Source organism: Heliconius melpomene, chromosome 7, assembly GCF_056956725.1.
Source record: "Heliconius melpomene rosina isolate 202511_hmr_F chromosome 7, ASM5695672v1, whole genome shotgun sequence".
Lineage (NCBI taxonomy): Eukaryota > Metazoa > Arthropoda > Insecta > Lepidoptera > Nymphalidae > Heliconius > Heliconius melpomene.
This window is the reverse complement of record NC_140395.1, coordinates 4,368,604-4,388,151: the sequence shown is the minus strand read 5'-3', so window position 1 is coordinate 4,388,151 and position 19,548 is coordinate 4,368,604. Positions and strand designations below refer to the sequence as shown.

Sequence of the window (19,548 nt, the reverse complement as noted above, 5' to 3'; positions counted from 1 at the left end):
TTAATTTAAATGTTATGTGAGTGAAGTAGCATTAGCAAAACGCAATATTGAAGTGTTGTCAGTTGTCAAGTCAATTGATTGACAGTTCAATTTTTTATTTGAGTAGTGGCGAACGCAGTCGACATGTCGTCCGTAGTAGCGTTAAATTTATTATTATGCACAGTGCTATGCGTTCTAGTGAGTTCCAATTCACAGACAGTTCACAGACGTTTCGAATACAAATATTCCTTTAAGCCTCCGTATTTAGCACAAAAAGATGGTTCTGTACCTTTCTGGGAGTATGGAGGAAGTAAGTCATGTTTTCTTTATAAATATCAGCAATACTTCATTATATATGGTGTCTGATGTAAGTAATAACTATGCTTTGTACATCCTACCATTATCATTAAAGATTTTGTGTTATAAAAATGAATATTAAAGTAAAAAAGATTGTTGTTACGGTATTTAGTGTGACATCGACACGTCAGTCATATTTGTCAGGTGCGAGCGAGTTAGAACTATCAGGGGTGTTAATGAGAGAAAGAGATGAGTGTTTGTCAAATTCTCGTTTTTTAGTTCCACGACGGCACTCGTGGTTATTTTAATACACTAGTATTTTAAATAAATACCCGCTTCTTGAATTAAATTATATTCCCTTTCAAGAAATCGATACTGATATATTTTTTTAATAGCATATTGGTTGTATATTCTTATTGGACATGGAATTTTTTCATAAAAAGGAAAAACAAGTGTTGTTAAAATTACTTAAAGAAATAAAATTTCCAGAACCACTATTCCCTTATGAAATATATATTTGGAAAAGCCTTAACATGTTAAGGCTCCTAATTATGAAGTATTCATTTAATTTTCCAACATTTATAATGTAGTATACTGAATTCAATATATAGAATTTATAATTTTGATAATGAATTTCCTTGTTATTTGTTCAAACATGTTCATGTTTAAATAAATTTGTTCAAATAAGTTAGTTATATATATTTAATTATTTCTATATGTATATTATAATAAAAATTAAGGTATCCTAATTTCTTATTGATAACTTACCAAATGAGTATTCTGACAAATATCCTTGGTATGTGTAGAATATAAAGAAGCTAAAAGTCAGAAAAACTTTTTAAAGATAAAAGAAAAAATATTTCAAAGTATGTTTTGACTACAAGGTCATCCTGGCAAGGACATAATGTCCATGGTATTAGAATTTATTATTTTATTCTTACTTTAAACAAGATAGATTGCAAGAATGGCTTAAAATAGATAAATAATTGCAGTTACAAGCAGGTGTACAAGAACATTAAAATTCTTTTAATTTCTTTGTTAAAAGTTGAAAGTAAAAAAAAACCTCCTCTCATACTGCAAGTTACTTATATTTGTAATATAAGATGAAATTAATAAGTATTTTTTAAATTGTCAAAGTGATCAAACTATCTATATACACAGGTGCAAATAAGTCTCATTTTTTATGTGGTTTTTTTTGCGATTTTTTTCTTGTAGGTCAATAATAGGCTTATTTATTTATTTACACAAGTTTGTACTGTCTAAGCTGGTTGTAAAGCCTCTCCAGTTCTTACATTCATGCCTATTTTGTCCTATTATGCACCAGTCAGACTTTTTTCAGATCCAACTGTCCAATTTGTCCAGATTTTCCCTGTAGGCATGGGGCAGCTACCAGAGATCCACAGCATGGGATATTTGTTTATTCACAAATTTGCATTCAACTGAAATTCTTTTAGTGAAGTAAATTTGAATTATATCCTAGACTAATTCAAAAACTAATTGTCTGCAAAATACATGCTTAACAAACTCTGGCAAAAACTGGGATTAATTCTAGGAGGAAGAATAGGACATGTGAAAAGAAAATGTTTTCCTTTTAGCAGATATATTTCATAGACTTTTTTTGTTCAAAAATCACCAAAGTTTCCATGTTCAAATTATGAAAACATCCTTTGTAGTATTATGAATTATAACAAAATTAAAATATCTGCTACATACAAAAGGCAAACTATTTACAGAAAATTGTATTAATAATACAATTATTTTAATTAACTTGTTTGAAATGCATCAAAATGTAATTAAAGTCGGACACATTTTACTACTGATTGAACAAATTAGTTACACAGTATGCAGAATTTTTGATTTATATAATATGAATCTTATTAGGTTTTAATTAAAGTCCATTATTGTCTAAAAAATATGAATAGTGTTTATTATGCCATCTTAGCATTTCCAGTTTATAAAACATAAAAAGAAATGTTTTATTTAATAATTTTAAATTCAATTTTGTAATTTTTTTTAAAGAATTGCAGTGAATGGTTTTTATTGGTGTCATTAGTTTTCAAATAAGATGTTAAAGTTATCAGAGAAAACTTAAATGTAAAGTGTATCCTTTCTTGTGTTTTTAGGGTTCCATATCTCAAAAGATAAAAATGGAACAGTGCTAGTTGAAAACCATTTACATTGTATGGAAAACACACAAAGGAATATTTGTAGTTTATTTCATATAAAATGAATGCATATGCCTGCAAACTTAAGTGTGTTCACTTTTATAAGTTGTGTTTTACATTGATATACAATCCTGAAATTGGTACGGAAGCGTCGGAGGGTGACTCTGACTCATCTTGGTTTTTCATTTCTCAAATATGAAGTTCCTATTTATTGTAATTCTTTTAAAATTGTTTTCTTATTCGAAAAACAGGTTATGTATGTAAATAGTACAAGAGTGGGATGGAAAATTTTACTATATCTATAAATGGTGGGATTACTTCAATGCTAAGCTATATACTAGGTATAATCTATTTAATAATTATTTATCAGGTTTTTTTTGCAAACCAAACAAATAAAAAATAGGCAATTCATTATCTTTTTATGATAATTTACTTATTCCCCAGATATATAGAGTCAAATATGTTCAAGTGATGATTACACCATACTACTTCTAGTGCACTAGGTTAGGTCATTACAGATATGTCCACTGTACATTGTGTCGAATTGCAAGACATGTGTGTTGTTTCTCTATCTTGCCAGGCCATAAATATGTAATATGTTTATTTGTCTTTACATATATTTCTTACATTTCTTGAATATCTTTATTTTTAATAATCTGTAGAAAATTATATTATCAGAAATAGATATATATATATATATATATATATATAAAAAAAGGTAAAAATATCTAATCTTTATTTATTGTGTCATTAAGTAATCTTTATTACTTTAATCAAAGGGATAACACGTTTAGATATATCTTCTACAAAATATAAGATTGATAAATGTTAAACGACTATCATCCTGTTCATTAACCATTATTCAAACGATTATTATATAACACTTAGTCAGCAAGGCCTGGTGTCAGATCCTGTCATCAGGAGACTGCATTTTAGTTGATATTCTAAGGAAATATTTAAATCTCATCTGTCTTAGGGGAGAGAATCGAACGTAAAGTTATCGTCGATACAGACAAAGAATTCAAAAGCACCAAATTATTACCAGTTCGTTTCGTTTCGTTCGGACATTACCTGGTTTTTTGTAAATGTAGGGTAGTAGGCGTAGGGATCTAGTGTAAGACACTTCGTCTTCCACTTTCCGCCGATTCCTCGAGGCATTGCGCGTTGAGTGGAGGAATTTCATGCCGCGCTTGAATTGTTACTAGTGCGAAGAAATGAACATATTTTCCCATTGCGCCATTAAAGTGGTAAATGCCATTGTTGTTGTAATACCTTTCATGATAGATGTAGATTCTATTAAATGTTATATTTAAATTCTATTATAAAATAAATTCTATTAATGTTATATTTAAATTCCATTCTATTAAATGTTATATTTAATAGAATCTAACGTATTAAGTAATAACGCTATCAGAATACTACATGCTATTTAATGAAACTACCTGTTGAATCTAATCTAGTGAAAACATTTAAATGTACCATATCGGCGCTAATATTTTCAATACAACAAAGATAAGCTTCTGATTATTTGGAGTTTATGGTCTTGGAGTTTGGATCTTTCTCCACACGTGACATTGACGAAGTGAAAGTTGCTCAACTGGTATGCTCGGAACGCCTTAATCAAAGAACCATACCATACCTTACCAATACTTTCCTTGTCATTGAAATAAAATGGACGGCTCGGCGATCTTCTTCGCTATCTGGATATTCATTCTCTGGATAGTCCCATCTCGTTCCATAATAAATTTTGAAAAAAAAATCCTCTTTTTATTCCTTTGCTACACTTAAAGGATCTGCAAGCCAGCGTTCTACGCCGCGTAGTAGGCTAGGCTGTGCGTTGTCGGACAATTAGTAACGAAATAATTTTTATTGAAAAGAATATTTGTTGTTCACAGATGCGATAGCGTCAGGCGAGAGTGTAAGACTTGCTCCATCACTCAGAAGCCAAAAGGGTGCTATATGGACAAAGACACCCATCAACTTTGACTGGTGGGAGGTGGACATCATGTTTAAGGTCACGGGACGGGGGAGGATTGGGGCTGATGGTTTGGTGAGTTTTGGGATATCTTTCTTTTTTCCTACTTAAAGTTATAAAAGTTTAATTGGGTTACATTTCAATAACTTTGATTTTATTTTTAAAAACTGTCCAAACCAAAACCTTTATTAAGTGTTATTCCAAAAGATACATAATAAATACTAAAATTCAAATTATAAGTAAAATTTATAATATAAAATAAAATAAATAGATTTGTTTTACCAACATTTTAATTGTCTGAATTTTAGGCTTTCTGGTACACCTCCCAACGTGGAGATTACACAGGCGAAGTGTTCGGCTCCTCTGACAGGTGGAACGGTCTCGGTGTGATCTTTGACTCCTTTGACAATGACAATAAGCACAATAATCCATATATCATGGCCGTGCTCAATGATGGCACCAGGAACTTTGATCATAAGAGGTTGGTATTGATTTATTTGTATGGATAGTGTTTCGCTATCTTTAACGAAATATATATTTTTTATTTTAATAAGGAAATTATTATTGGACAAATATTTCGTACAATTGAAACTTTTATTTTGATCGAAATGTTCGAATATAGGAGATTGAATTTAAAGTATTATTTTCTTCTACATCTAGCGATGGTTCCACCCAACTCCTCTCAGGGTGTCTTCGAGACTTCAGGAACAAGCCATTCCCGACACGAGCTCGCGTGGAATACTACCTTAATACATTGACAGTTTATTTCCATAATGGTAAGTAACTACTGAGTAATAGAGAAGAGAAAATTTCATAATTATTAAATTATTCAGTTGGGTTGTCATGGGTATGACTCCCATAATGAAAGACTAGACTGTATAATTTTAAACTGATGATAAGTGAACAGAAAGTCTCTTGAAAACTGAAACTGCTTACAAAGTATTAAAAAACAGATATTTTTGGTGTGACTCAAAAGTACTTACCTACATAATAAATAGAAAAAATGTATTGATTTTCATATCTTAATATCAGCCAATCTACCAGGATCAAAAAATAAGCAAGAACTTAGAAATTATCGCCGTATAGGGCAGAACACAATACTATTATTACAATACTATCCAAACATAAAACTCACTCTTTCCTGCAACCTCCGAACAGGTTTAACAAACAACGAAGCGGACTACGAACTCTGTTTCCGAGCTGAGAACGTCGTTCTGCCTCGTGGTGGTCACTTTGGACTGTCAGCCGCTACCGGAGGACTTGCCGATGACCACGATGTCATACATCTGTTGACGTCGTCACTTCATAGTACTCAACAGACTGGTAAGCAGAATGTTTTTAATAGAATGTCTAAAATACTTATACTATATCTATTTTTAGCTTCGCGCCGTATCCCTCACATAGCAACAGAACCTAATGTCAAGCCACTCCGTTCCGTGAACTGTCAACCGTACTGTAAAAACACTTCGATTTTTCATATCTTTATTTATAACCTTCAGGTGGTCAACAACAAATAAGCAGCGATGAACAACAAAAATTATCACAAGAATATCAGGAGTATCAGAAAAAGTTGGAACAGCAAAAGGAGGAGTACAGAAAAGAACATCCTGATGAAGTGAGTATTAGAATTATTTATATCACTTCACAACTTCACGGTCTACGGTTCATCCGTATTATAGCAGAGCAGGCAGAAGGAACCTAGTGTTAAGTTCACGCCTCGCCCAATTTTCGAGATATTACTGCATTGTTGAGTCTCTTGGTACCAGAGCAAGGAATTGCAAATTATTAATTCTCGTAATAAGAAATTAATACAAATGACTGCTATGTTGTATAAATTACATTTAAACTATTTATATAGAAAATATCCAAATTTGCTTTAAATCTTAAAGGAATTAAATAATATATTATATATTAGCGGTTTACCCGCGGCTTCGCCCGCGTGTACTAGACTATTATTATTTTTATATTTAACCTGTATCCATTTTTTAACTAATTGCCATCTCTTTCTTTCATCAGGTGCGAGACAAGGAAGGTGAATTCGACGATTGGTTCGAATCAGACGGCCAGAGGGAGCTGAGGCAGATCTTCCAAGGGCTCGGTCAAATACAGGATGTTATGAGAGATTTGCATAAGAAAGTTGATGAGGTAAGTTTAATTTTTTCTATTTGTTGAGGAATTGAGTAATAAATGTAGCAGTGAATGGTGTGTGAGATGGGTGTGCAAAATTTAATTTTGCACACCCATCCGAAATTCGACTCGGGTAAGTGTTGCTTAACGTAATTAATGTGTGTGTGTGTGTGTGTGATATTTAATCTGTAAAGTTGTAAGAGAAATATGCTCTCACATATAATGAATTATGTTTAGAAAAGAGGCTTTAATAGCATTTTTTTTCTTTTATTGGATAGTTTTGAGAGTTCTTCTCAAAATGAAGGAAAATATTTTTCTATCTGAACTAATGTTAAAGTATACATACACTTGATATTTTACTATGTGAACATATTGTTAACGTATTTTTGGAAGCATACATATTTAAACGTAGTAAAATTCGAAACCTCGCTCCTTAGAAACCGTCCAAGCACTGTTTATCTTTAACAACAAAAACACTTTTTAAACATCACGCTGTACTCCGCACGCAGTTAAGAAACTACGTTACTATTAAGACACTTCATTTCCACTTTACGACGAATTTATGTTATGATAGACTTATTCTAACGGAAGAGATCTCATTATAGCAATGATAATAATCATAAAATTTTTCCAGGTGGTAGGCAAACAAATGAACTCACTGTCAATGCTTACCGCGGTCTACAGCCACACCCAGGGACAGCCCTTACAGCAAGTACAGCCGGGACAAGTACCGCAGGTAGGTAGTTCAAATACGTTTGGTTATTTTTTTATATTTGATAGGAACGAACTCAATAGACAGAACACCGACATGTCTATTCTCTTTTTAAAAAACATTTAAAAAAAAATAATGTAACGGGATTTGAGGTCGCATCTCTTGGAAATTGTACAAATATATTTTTCTTTTCTAAAAGTTTGGAATAACGCTAGAGCGTTAATAGATTAAGATTGGTAAAAACGTATATATATTTACAGATGCCTACTCTCCCTGTGACAAGGCAAGACTGGGATGTGCTGGTGTCTAATAATCAAATCATGATTAATACTATAGCGGAGTTGAAGTGAGTTTTTCTATTTTTATTTGTTTCATGTAAATAGGGTAGGGTTAAGATATCCTGTTTTTTTTTGTTTGAGTTCCGCCCCTCGATGAGCAATGCCTCAAGAATTATGCGAAAAGTTGAAAACGGAGTGTCTTAACACTAGATTCCTCGACTTCCTCTATCTATACATAGTACATGTCCCAAGTGTCCTCGTCTTCCTCTATCTATATATAGTACATGTCCCAAGTGACTCCGTTTCGCCACTTTCATACTTATTCATTGATATATTTATTACACGTATTAATATATTGTATTTTTTTTATATCCAGAGCATTCGTAATAGAAGTATCCAGAAAGTCGGATTCCTTATTGGCCGGTGGCGGCGGCGGTGGTGGCGTTCAACCCCAAGTCATTAACGAAATGAGAGACGGCCTACATCAAGTCAAGCAGTCGATTGCTAATGTTGCACAAAGGTATGTTTTTATATTTATATATTTATATATATATATATATATATATATATATATATATATATATATATATACTGGAGGACTCTTTCAAGCGTAAAATTCGCGTTGCCATTGCAACGTGTATATCCATACTTATATTATAAATTCGAAAGTAACTCTGTCTGTCTGTCTGCCTGTCTGTCTGTCTGTCTTTTACGCAATCAGGGCCAAACCGCTAATTTAATTGTGATAAAATACTCATATAGAGATACATGAGGGTCTCGGGATGAACATAGGATACTTTTTTTTCTCATATTTGTAAAATTTTCGATATATATCAATATATTAAAATACTTATTAATTTGACATGCAATTAATTCCGCCATGTTAATAACAACCGTCGTTGCTAAGCAACGATTTGCAAAGTTTGTTGTTAGAAAACGTCACCCGAAATGAGCTTGCTTAATGCATCTCTCTATTGAAAACTGAAAATAATTTCATAAATATTCGTATAGTCCAAGCGGGCGTAGCCGCGTTCGGGTCCACTAGTCACTTTATATAAAAATCTTCACAATTTTTGTAATTTTCGTTCGGATAGTCGTTTCGTTTCGACTCGGATCGGAGTGTCTTAACACTAGATTCCTTTCTTTACATACCCTGTTGTGTGAGGGATGCAGCGTGAAGCTGATTTTTTATTATATTTTCATTTGCAGGTTGCCGTCATCGCCTCCTGTAATGGCGCAACCACTGTGTCCCACGGTATCATGTGTATCTACCACTATGTTACTGATGGTGGTGGCGGCGCAGCTGGTGGTAATGTTCCTGTATGGGCTGTACAAGTGAGTGTACAGGATATTTGGTTATTACTTATTAGTATGGAGCGTGTTAGTAGGTGAATATATGTAGCTATCATCCCCTCCAGCAGTAGCACAACCACTCTGTCAAACAGTTTAATTACTGTAAAGTATCATGCGAATCTGTTCAGCAGTTTTTGCGTGAAAGTGAAAAACTTTCACATTTTTAATATTTATAAGTTACTTATCTATTGATTTTTTTTTAGGGAGAGAAAAGAAGCGCAAGCAAAGAAGTTCTTCTAAACGTGTGTCTGTTCCGAAACATCTAAATACTTACGTACAACATTATTTTGTAAGATTTTATTAGATTTGTTTGTATGACGTGTAATTTCTAATAATTGAAGAGGTTTATGTATGAAGCAAACATTTTTAAAGATTTTAAACGCTTATTGCTGTTTTTCTTTTAAAATAATGATTTAAGTTTTGTTTTAAAAATACTGTATTTTCTTTAAAAAAGTCGCTATATTGTTTTTTAATTAGCATAAAAAAATCAGTTTGGACTAGTAATTCCTAAGATGAGAGCTTTTGATCTAACTCTTTATCTTATATTATTCACTTTACGCGGTTTAACACTGTTTTTGAAATGTTTGTGTGAAACTTTGCACTATTTTACAATGATATGATATGTCATCTTTATCGATTTGTATCTTCAATTATTACATGTTATACTTTAAAAAAAACATATTTTTATTATTTTGTGACATTTTTAGACAGTTAAGCATTTTTTTTTCATTATATGTGTACATATAATATTGTTAGATTAATTGAAATGATTTATTTTTTTATAATATATTAGATTTTTTTATGACCTTTGTGTAAATGACGCCATTTGGAGTGCTTGTTAAATATATTTATGTCTCGAATGTCGGTTGCTATCTTTTTTATTTAAATTTAATAATTAATTTATATTGTATAAAAAAATGTGTATTTTTTTATCTTTGTTAGGTTGTGACTGTTTGGCATTTATATTATAATATTGATTTTTTTATGTGTCTGTTAGTTATTTTATTTGTGACAATATATTGAGATTTTTTTCTTAGTTATATAATATTTAAATTTGTGCCAATTTTTTTAAAGAATTTATTGCAATTTCCCTTTTACCTTAACATAAAATACATATTGGTTGCTTTATATTTTTTTTACTTACAATGCTATGTTTAACACAGAAACTTTATGAAAGACTTAAAGAGATTATTTTGTATACTTGTATGACTGTGTACATAAAACCGTCACAGTCCAACCAGTCTGACTAGAAAAATTAAATGTATTTTTATTATGCATACAGCAGGGTAGACAGAGGGAACTTAATGTAAAAACACTCTGCTCTCCGTTTCTCAAGAATATTTATTCCTTGCCTATAAATTCATGAAGCCTTTTAATTTTTTGTTGTTGAGTTTCACCACTCAATGCGTAATACCTCACACATTAGGTGCACTCTGTCTACCCTGCTACATAACGGAATACAAAGCTAAAAAAATATTCTAGTATTTAGACCAGTTTCCCCTTTCCTTTCGAGTTTGTATATATATAAAAATATTATATGCTTATATGCAAATAAATAATAATTCCTGGTGTCTGTACGTAAGTGCTAGATGTATCACTATTTTTTACTAGAATGTGTGGGAGTATGTTATTTCTGTGTACATATTTTAATATATTTCTGTCTTTTAGTAAAAAAAAATTATGTGTCACTTTTGTGGTGTTCTTTTTATTTTTTTTATTCTCCCCTTTTTGGAAATAAAATTTTTTTTTGGAAAGTTTTATTTAAATTAGCTACGCTCTTTTCCTTGATAATAATTAACACATAAATTATTATTATATAGGCTTAAAATGTAAATATATAAAATATATAAAAAAATAGTTTTCAAATTGACTTGAGAAACCATGTTTCATATACTGTCTGTATGTGTACAACCAGATATTATAAAAAAACAGCATTTTATATTCACAAAGTATGCATTTATTTTATTTAAAAAAATGTAGATAATAAATCCAAAATTAAGATAAACATGATATATCTGCCTAACATTTTGAGCACTGCTTTGAAGTATCCGAAAATAAATTCTAAATCTGCTTTGACAAAACAATTGTATGTGTGAAAATATACATACATATCTATACTAATAAATGTAAATAAAAATAATGTCATTTCATAAAAATCGAATCAACTGTCCTGTCATGATTTACCAACGTACAATATGCCCTCGTGGCTGCCCTGTATTTAGCTATTAGTTGTCTACGAAGATTGGTTTTAGGAATTTTTAACAGTATTGATTGTTTTCTTTCAGAAAGCTTAACTTAAGGGCGACCACAACTCCTCGACCGTACTGTACTACTGTACCATTAACAACTTTATACTATTTTCTTCTCAAAAGGATAATATGGATGATCCAACCATTTATATTGAGGAATGGTTCTATAGCCGGTGTTGAAGGTTTTCAGCTTTGCCTTCTCGAGGTTAGTCAGTTCGAATCCAAACACGTCTAGGTTTTGTTCGATGCGAGATTTTGTAAGCGATTTTGGTAGTGGCACCACACCTAGTTGTATCTGTAATGTTAATTAATAAAATAGGTATTTTATAGTACTTTTTTGTTAGAAATTGTAAAATAAAAACATAAAATTTTAGCAAATACCTACTGTTTAATCGAGAGATCATTTGAGATTTGGGTAAAATAATTATTACACGAAATTTTAGAAGTATTGTATGCGTTTGACTGAAGGTGGTCTTATTCCAAATTAATTTAACTTATCTATCTATACTAATATAATAAAGCGGAAGAGTTTGTTTGTTTGTTTGTTTGTTTGTTTGTTTGTTTGTTTGAACGCTAAGATCTCTGGATCTACTGGATCGATTTACTACTTTGTTTTGGTTTTGTATGAAAGCTGCATTCTTCAGAAGTGCTATAGGCTATATAACATTACATTACACATATATACTAATACATTAAAATACTTTCTAATTTGACATGCAATTTATTCTGCCATGTTAATAACAACCGTCGTCGCTACGCGACCGCTTGCGTTACCGCGTCATTTTGATATTCATCCTTATGAAAATAAATATAATAGTCACTTTTAGCATTTTATCTAGATTGAAATTATATTTCTATAGAAATTATATTCTTATATTTCAAGCAGGCGTAGCCGCGTCCGGGTCCGCTAGTAATTTCATAAAAACTGAATACAATATGATTATTTTAAAATTGGTGATCACCTCGCTTCGCATCCGCTCGTATACATTAAATTAGAAACTGCCCATCTGTGGCGAAACTTAACGCCGCGCTTTATATGTGTGTGTGCTATACGGTAAATACTGACCCTTCAGACTTAATTTTCAAACCGTTTCAGAATGTTTAAATAATGAAAATCAGAATAGAAAGTTTTATTACTTTGAATATTGAGGGTATAAGAGGATCATGAGAAATAAACAAACAATGATGTGTACCTACAGTAATTTATTAATAAACTAAACTAACTTGTTATTAGTGTTTTTTAATAGTAACCTTATACCTGTTTGGTTAAAATCCTAGAACTATTTCACTTCATTTTATTATTTTATTTAAATATGAATTAATAGCTACCCATTGCCTTAAAAATTCGCAATCGAACCAACTCATAGTTGGCCTACTAAATACTATTTTTTTCATGATTATAATTATTATAATATTTATAGATTAAGGCTAACAAAAATACGTTTTTTATTAGATCACATTACATTTTTTTGTTTTAAGCTCAACTTTACTATAACATTCATTTTGAAATTCCGTTTAGTACTTCTATAATTGTGCTAAGGGAAGTAATCTTTATTAATTATACTAGGTACTAGAGCCAAACGAAGACCTGAAGAATCCAGACCTTCGATATATTATAAAAGCTGAAAGTTTCTATGCATATACTATACACTCAACACCGATGAGCACTCAGGGAAAATGAATTTTGGATGGTGGTTGCTTTGGCAGCTATTAAGTAAATAAGCTACATAGAATAGTGCTTGCGTTAAATTATAAAGCTCATTTTTTTGTACTTTCTTCAGAATAATATAAGAAATAACGTTATCTATTGCCAAACACTTAGAAAGATTTTATAGTAGTTAATATTTATGATGTAAATATAATAATCATCTGTTCCCTATTTTAACTTTGCTATATTATATTCATAGGAGCTTCTGACAAGGAGTTAAAATCCTATTAAGTTCTGGGTAATTGATAATGCTATTTGTTATATTATTCCCAAGAAAACATAAATAAATTCAGCTATAAATTTAGCGAGTTAGGTTCTATTTTATAAATTACTGCCAAACTCAAACCACCACCATTCAAATTTCATATTCCTAATAGTACTTCCCGGTCTAGTGTTGAGTAAATATCAACTTTCTAGTTTTATAACATAATGGAGGGCTGACTGGTTTATTAAATATACAAAATTAATATCAATTTGAAACTTTCCCAAAGGGATAATAAGGATGATCGGTGAATCCCCCCATTATAAATATCCTGTATCCTTTATCGAAGTTCTTTAGTATTTCTTTCTCGTTTTCCGTCAATTCGAAGTCAAATATGTCGACGTTTTGTTCTATACGCTTCTTAGTAACTGATTTTGGTAGCGGAACTACTCCTAACTCCACCTGAAATGTATTAAAAAAGTAATAATACTTAGAAATTATATAGACGATACTTGTATATAGGAGAAGAAAATAAGGGAAAAAATAATTCAAATAAGCGAATGGAAGCGAATTTGTCAGTCACTTTCAGAAATGCTACCTACTACTAAAAATATCCCTTGGTTATATGAAATAATGTTTATTGTTTTTAAATATTAAATACATATATTTTTTATGTTCACGTTGGGTCCAGCAGATAGCAGGGTAGTGGGAACCCCATTGTCCGCTTTCCGTCGAATTTTTAATGCATTGTGTCAGCGGAATTCTACGCCGCGCTTACCAGAGCGAGGAAATGAAAATAAATTTCGCTCAATGGGCATCGAACCACAACCGTAGCGTTTATGCTAAATAATAATATTTTATAAAGTTATTTTAACAAATATTTACCAAGCAATTAAGCAAATAAAAGATTATAGTGGAATAGAAATAACACAGAATGAGAACAAAACAACATACATAGATAGTATTTATATTAAATTATATTTACTTACTTTAATATTTAAATGGATCTTACTTGACTGACTCGCCTTACCTAACAGTCGATTCGGGTTATAACAATCAGAGTAATAAACCAAATACACAACAAGATTAAAAGCTTAATTCGTATTGAATATTCTTTTATATGTATGGAACATATAAACTTTGCTATGTTTGGAAATATATAAAATTTTGGACATGTATATTACATACCATAGACATAGAGTTATGACAAATACAAAAATTTGTGACTTACAACTTTTATTATTGTCACCTTAAACCCACAAGATAAATTGGCCCTACTTTATTAACTTAAGTAAAAAAATATTTCGCGATTTATTTTCTGCTCTAAGAGACGAGAATAGCGGTCGATTCGCCTCAATACCAACGTAATGTAAAAAAATAGGCAATGAGTGGTGAACGGAGTGCCTTAATACAAGGTTTTTGCTGCCCTCATGGGAGTAGGAGGGGCGGGGGGCGGAGCTGGGTGTGCCGTGCCCATCCCAGGATAATCTGGTGCTCATTCTTTGAAATTTTACTTACAACAAAATTTGCCAAGAATTAAAAAGACAACATTTACACGAACATATCTGTTCAAAGTCCAGGCTCCAAGAGAACATCTAAAGGAAAGGAAAAAGGAAAATGTGAGGTCTTTCGGACCTCACATAATACTTACCAAATATTTCAAAGCGATCTGCGGCACAGTTTTATTATATTTATTAGCTATTTCCACCAGGTTTGCGTCATCTATCCTTGGTAGGGGAGCGTCAGGCGTGGCCTTGTTGTAGAATAACGAGCCAAAGGGAGTGTAACCTTGCACCACGATATTTTGTGATTTGCAGAAAGCGAGGAGATCTGGCTGTTGCAGGTTCAGATTTATCTGGAGAGAATTTAGTTTTACGTTTATATTGCTATTTATCTGGCATTTTATTATTGCACGGAGGTAGGTGGTGGAAAAATGTATAACTATTCTTTTTCTACCAGAAAGGAAAGAAAATATTTTTTCCTCTAAATCAGTAGGTATCGAATCCTTTTCCGTCGCACTTGTAGTCAGATGCTGTTGACAGAGAGCAGTGGTCGGTTGCGCCGAGTAACAAAGCTGCAAACTCAGATAAACAACGGAAAGTCTCGACACTAGGTTCTGTCTGTACCTACTGTTACCGAGTAATGAAATATAAAGTGTTGGGTACTCCACTATTTTTAGGTATTCAATATTCACTGTATGATTTACAAATAGCTGGCCATCTCAACTTATTATTTTTTTTAAAATATATTTTCATTTTGGGGGACTATAAGATTTTAGGATGATAGTAAAAAAAGGGACGAAAGGGCATTGTTTCTTTTTGTTCACATAATTCTACTCTCTGTTTCTCAACTCACCTCAACTTGTAAAGCAGCAGGTTTCTCCAAACCATGGTCCAAGATCCTCTGTATCTGTCCCTGATTAAAATTGGACAATCCTATAGACTTGGTGAGCCCAAGCTTTTTGGCCTCCATCATGCCTCGCCATGTGTCTAAATGATCTGTTGTGTCGTATGTGCCGTTAAGCTGTAAAAAAAGTTTATTTAATATTTTTTTCTGTCTGTATTATTCATTTTTGGATAATTAAAAAACATACACAGATTACAAAGAATTCTGTCTCTCTGCCTGTCTGTCAAGAACATTTTTGTCGAGATCGCATAGAAGTACCAAATTGAAATTAATGTCAAATATCCAGATCAGTATAGTCTATTATAGCATAGAATTTTTTAATAATAATTTTTAATTATTTTTTTTTAAATTAAGCTTTTTTTTATTTTACTTACGAATTGTCCACAAGGCCAGTGTATAAGATACAAGTCGACGTAATCGAGCTGCAGATTTTTAAGGGATTCTCGTAAAGCAGGCACTACAGCGTCGCGGGCGTGGTGGTCGTTCCAAAGCTTTGGGGGAAAGTATTTAAATATTAGAAATACTGACACTACTACTCTGTCTTAATTCATAATACTGACAAAACCTTTTGTCAACAAATTTGAAAAAATCCCACAAATATATCACATTTTCCATAAATACCTTAGTAGTTATAAAAATATCTTCTCTCTTAACTTCACTGCCCTTCAGTCCCCTCCCGACCTGATCTTCCACTTTGTATATCCAGGCGGTGTCTATGTGCCTGTACCCGGCGTTTAACGCCCATTTCACTGCTTGTTCCACTTCGTCTGATTTCGGTGGTACTCGACCCTGGTGTAGGTATAAGCAACAGGCTTGAAACTTACTTTTTTGATCAGTTGATGAAAATCTATAGGTATCTACTATAGTGTATATACTATACTAGTAACAGAGTTTGTTAGTTGCAAACTCTAATTTCAGGAACAATAGGCTCGAATTAAAAAAAAACTTTTTTATAAGAAGGCATATCTAACGGCGTCATGACGTCAATTGTTTTGACGTAACTCACCGTACCTATCGCTCACTTCAGACTAATTGACGACGCTATTTCGATTTCACTACGGGAGCGTAGCCTTAGGTAAAAGTTAGTATTCTATTCTACATATCTATAAATCACCTAAATATGTGTATGCTATTGCCTACTTCAGGGCAAAATTGGATAATTCTATTTGTGGTGTGTTCATTTTTGTCAGGATACCTAAGGCTTGTGTAATATAAAAAAATATGTGATATTATTTTTGAATTGTCCTTAGGGGGTGTGTCCATATTTAGGCAAAGCCATCTATATTTAGGAACCATATAACGAAGCAAGTGACGCCCTGGGTAAAAGCTAGTATTTTACAAATTGTATATACACTACGTTTGTCTGTCATCAGACTGCATCTGATAAGCCGTGATAGTAAGATAGACACATTTAAGAACAACAAATATTTATATTTTTCGCTGAATTCTCGAGGCATTGCATCGGCGGCGGTCCCACGTCGCGCTTTACCTCGCTACCAGAGCGAGGATATAGAAATATTAAATATTTCATTCCTCCTGAGTGAGAATCGAACTGATAACCATCGAATTTACAATCGTAAAGAGTACGGCTGTGTGTGAGTCCCTGTGCCATTATGACCTCATGCATACACATTATATACATACAAAAGTACTATTCATTCCAAGCCATGTCCCGAGAGCGATAGCCGGCATTTCATTCCCATCGTTCAGCTTTATCTTCGGCACTTGTATTGAGGCATTCTGAAATTAAAATATAGAGATATCATAATATCCTTAAATATGTGGTCTGGTCAAAAGAACCAAATTAATTTGGGTAAAGAATAAATAAGAAATTTCATTTCCCCCCTGTGGTAGATAGAGCGTTTAGCAGAATACCAGATATTCAACACGCATTGCCTCGAAAATTAGGCGTTGCGTTCCTCTGGCTTCTTCTGCCTATCCTGTTATACGGATAAAAGCACAATTTTAACCAGCAAATAAACCCAGCACCGCGTGGGCCTACTACAATGAACTCATAAGAGTAAATTGCATACTTGTTTTTCCACTAATAAATGGACAAAGAGAGTCATAAAGCTAGAGCAGAAAGAGTTAAAACAAATATATATGTATGTATATACAAAGTGGTTGTGGGTTCGACACCTATTTAATAGAGAGGCATTTTTATTTCACCGCCTGATATCTAGTAAAAACCTATTTTATTTTACCCACTCACAAACCAGAGGATCGCTAAGTCATCCAATTTAATATAGGTAAATTTAAAATAACTGAAAAATGGAGAACGGAATTTTTTTGTAGTGATTTTCTCTCTCCATTTAGGTAAAATTGTAAATACTTACAGTAAAAAAGACAAGGAATGTCACAAAAGTTAATAACTTCGTATATATCGACATGGTGCGCGCGCGCAGCTCTAACGAATACTGGGTGGTATATGACAGACAGATTGAGTATTGACCTCGGTTATAAACTTGTTTAAAAGCTTTGTATGGAAATGTGGATTTATACTTTATATACACGTTCAACGTAAGTAGAATTAAAGTTTTATTTTTTGTTTCACGCTGTATCCCGCAGGATAGGTAGGAACTAGTTTTAAGACATTTCGTTCCCCGTTTTCTGCCTACAAACTTTGACTGTAAACGGGACTGGTGGTTGGTTCGATCCCGATCGATCGAATCGAAATGAAATATTTCCATTTCTTCGCTCTGGTGTAGAGGCAAACCGCGGCGTCGAGTCGTGCCACTCAATACGCAATGCCTCCAGAATTCGACGGAAAGTGGGGAACGGAGTGCCCTAACACTGGGTTCAGAGGGGTGGTGTCCTTTTGGATTTTTACTACTGATAAGTGACTTTTTTAAAAAAATTTCGACTATTTACAATTTTCCGTAAATCAATACTAACGCTTTAGACCCATAAAATTTTCTTAGTGAATTTTTTTAACTTCACGCCCTTTTCTACATATAAAAGAGTAGGTAGTGCTAAGTTACTCCGTCCACTAGCTTACTAGCGAAGTCGATACACTCACCATGATGACTTAGTTGTTATGATAAAAAAAATACAGACGAATTGATAACCTCCTTTTCTTACAGAAGTCGGTTAAAAAAAAACATTTGATCGAAGCGGACGGACAAATATATAACGTAATTTATGTGTTAATTAAGTATTATTTATTACACGTATTTACAAATAAAAACACACGAGTCATTAGTTCTAATGATTATATTGTGCTAAACGATTCTCATTTTGCTAAGTAACTATAAACATTTGTGGAATTATTGATAATAAAAAAAAGGCAATTAAAAAAAATTGATACCAAAACACTTTGGTATGTACGAGTATGTACATATTATATCATTCTAGAAATGCTTGGAAACGAATATATCAAAAATTACTAGACTGATATTGATGAACCTTGGACTGTTTCTTGAGTTACAATATACTATATTTAAATTAGAAAAGAAAGAATAATTTCAATATGACTTTTATTTTCTTAGAAATTTGAGGACAAACACACAAACATACATACGCTTACGTCATTCTCAAATATTATCTAATTCCAACAACATCAGGAACATGTCAGCCACATACAAGTAAATGATAGCCTCCTTTTTTCCTCTTAAAATAATATACTTCAAGTATAGCATGGAATTTTAATAGTTTCGTTAGATTAACAGAATATATTGACACTAAGTCTTCACTGCCATTTGCGGGATAAAGCGTGAAATTTTTGTAAATACCACCAATCATATCGTGGAACTGAAATAAAATAAGAAGTTGGTGGGATGCGTGAAAACAAACAATGTATAGATCTCTGCAGTTATCTGCCAACATTTTTTATCAGAGAAATGACCCACGAGTCAGATAAAAACAATAAAATTGTTATATAATATGAACGCGACTATTAAAACTAGCTCATGCTACAGGTTTTTGGTGACTTACACACTACAAATTAACTTAGGTTCGATTCCCGGTGAGAACATATTTTCATTTAATTTCATACCGTTTCTGAGTCATAGCTTTTTGTTATACCAGTCATACACGAGACCATACATTTCTATATATTTTTCTTCAATTTCAGGATGTATCTCACATATACCAGGATA

General features: G+C 32.3%; 2 protein-coding genes across 3 annotated transcripts; one reads left to right on the top strand and one right to left on the bottom strand.

Moving 5' to 3' along the window:
- Window positions 1-81: 81 nt before the first annotated feature.
- Window positions 82-10,578, top strand: ergic53 (lectin, mannose binding protein ergic53). Its single transcript, XM_085187575.1, has 12 exons — window positions 82-289; window positions 4,337-4,491; window positions 4,725-4,897; window positions 5,077-5,192; window positions 5,575-5,739; window positions 5,916-6,031; window positions 6,433-6,561; window positions 7,178-7,279; window positions 7,516-7,601; window positions 7,910-8,053; window positions 8,743-8,868; window positions 9,090-10,578. The coding sequence occupies exons 1-12, from the start codon at window positions 124-126 to the stop codon at window positions 9,124-9,126; spliced, it is 1,515 nt and encodes a 504-aa protein (XP_085043701.1). The 5' UTR covers window positions 82-123; the 3' UTR covers window positions 9,127-10,578.
- LOC146537414 (aldo-keto reductase AKR2E4-like) lies at window positions 9,566-17,934 on the bottom strand. 2 transcript variants are annotated; one of them, XM_085187576.1, is made up of 7 exons: window positions 17,788-17,934; window positions 17,096-17,191; window positions 16,073-16,240; window positions 15,826-15,942; window positions 15,401-15,568; window positions 14,697-14,900; window positions 9,566-11,430 (listed from the first exon to the last, which is right to left on the bottom strand). In XM_085187576.1, the coding sequence occupies exons 1-7, from the start codon at window positions 17,839-17,841 to the stop codon at window positions 11,236-11,238; spliced, it is 1,002 nt and encodes a 333-aa protein (XP_085043702.1). In that variant the 5' UTR covers window positions 17,842-17,934; the 3' UTR covers window positions 9,566-11,235. The 2 variants fall into 2 exon arrangements, with proteins under 2 accessions (XP_085043702.1, XP_085043704.1); XM_085187578.1 differs by lacking the exon at window positions 9,566-11,430 and adding an exon at window positions 11,536-13,507.
- Window positions 17,935-19,548: the final 1,614 nt, after the last annotated feature.

What these genes read in the sequence shown, in the direction of transcription:
- ergic53 (XM_085187575.1), top strand. Translation starts at nt 124, where the DNA reads ATGTCGTCCGTAGTAGCGTTAAATTTATTATTATGCACAGTGCTATGC. An exon ending in GACAGTTTATTTCCATAATG is followed by an intron (nt 5,193 to 5,574) that starts GTAAGTAACTAC and finishes ACCTCCGAACAG; the next exon opens with GTTTAACAAACAACGAAGCG. An exon ending in TGCATAAGAAAGTTGATGAG is followed by an intron (nt 6,562 to 7,177) that starts GTAAGTTTAATT and finishes AAATTTTTCCAG; the next exon opens with GTGGTAGGCAAACAAATGAA.
- LOC146537414 (XM_085187576.1), bottom strand. Translation starts at nt 17,841, where the DNA reads ATGTCGATATATACGAAGTTATTAACTTTTGTGACATTCCTTGTCTTT. An exon ending in CATTCCTTGTCTTTTTTACT is followed by an intron (nt 17,192 to 17,787) that starts GTAAGTATTTAC and finishes TTTTAATTTCAG; the next exon opens with AATGCCTCAATACAAGTGCC. An exon ending in ATATTTTTATAACTACTAAG is followed by an intron (nt 15,943 to 16,072) that starts GTATTTATGGAA and finishes TTTCCCCCAAAG; the next exon opens with CTTTGGAACGACCACCACGC.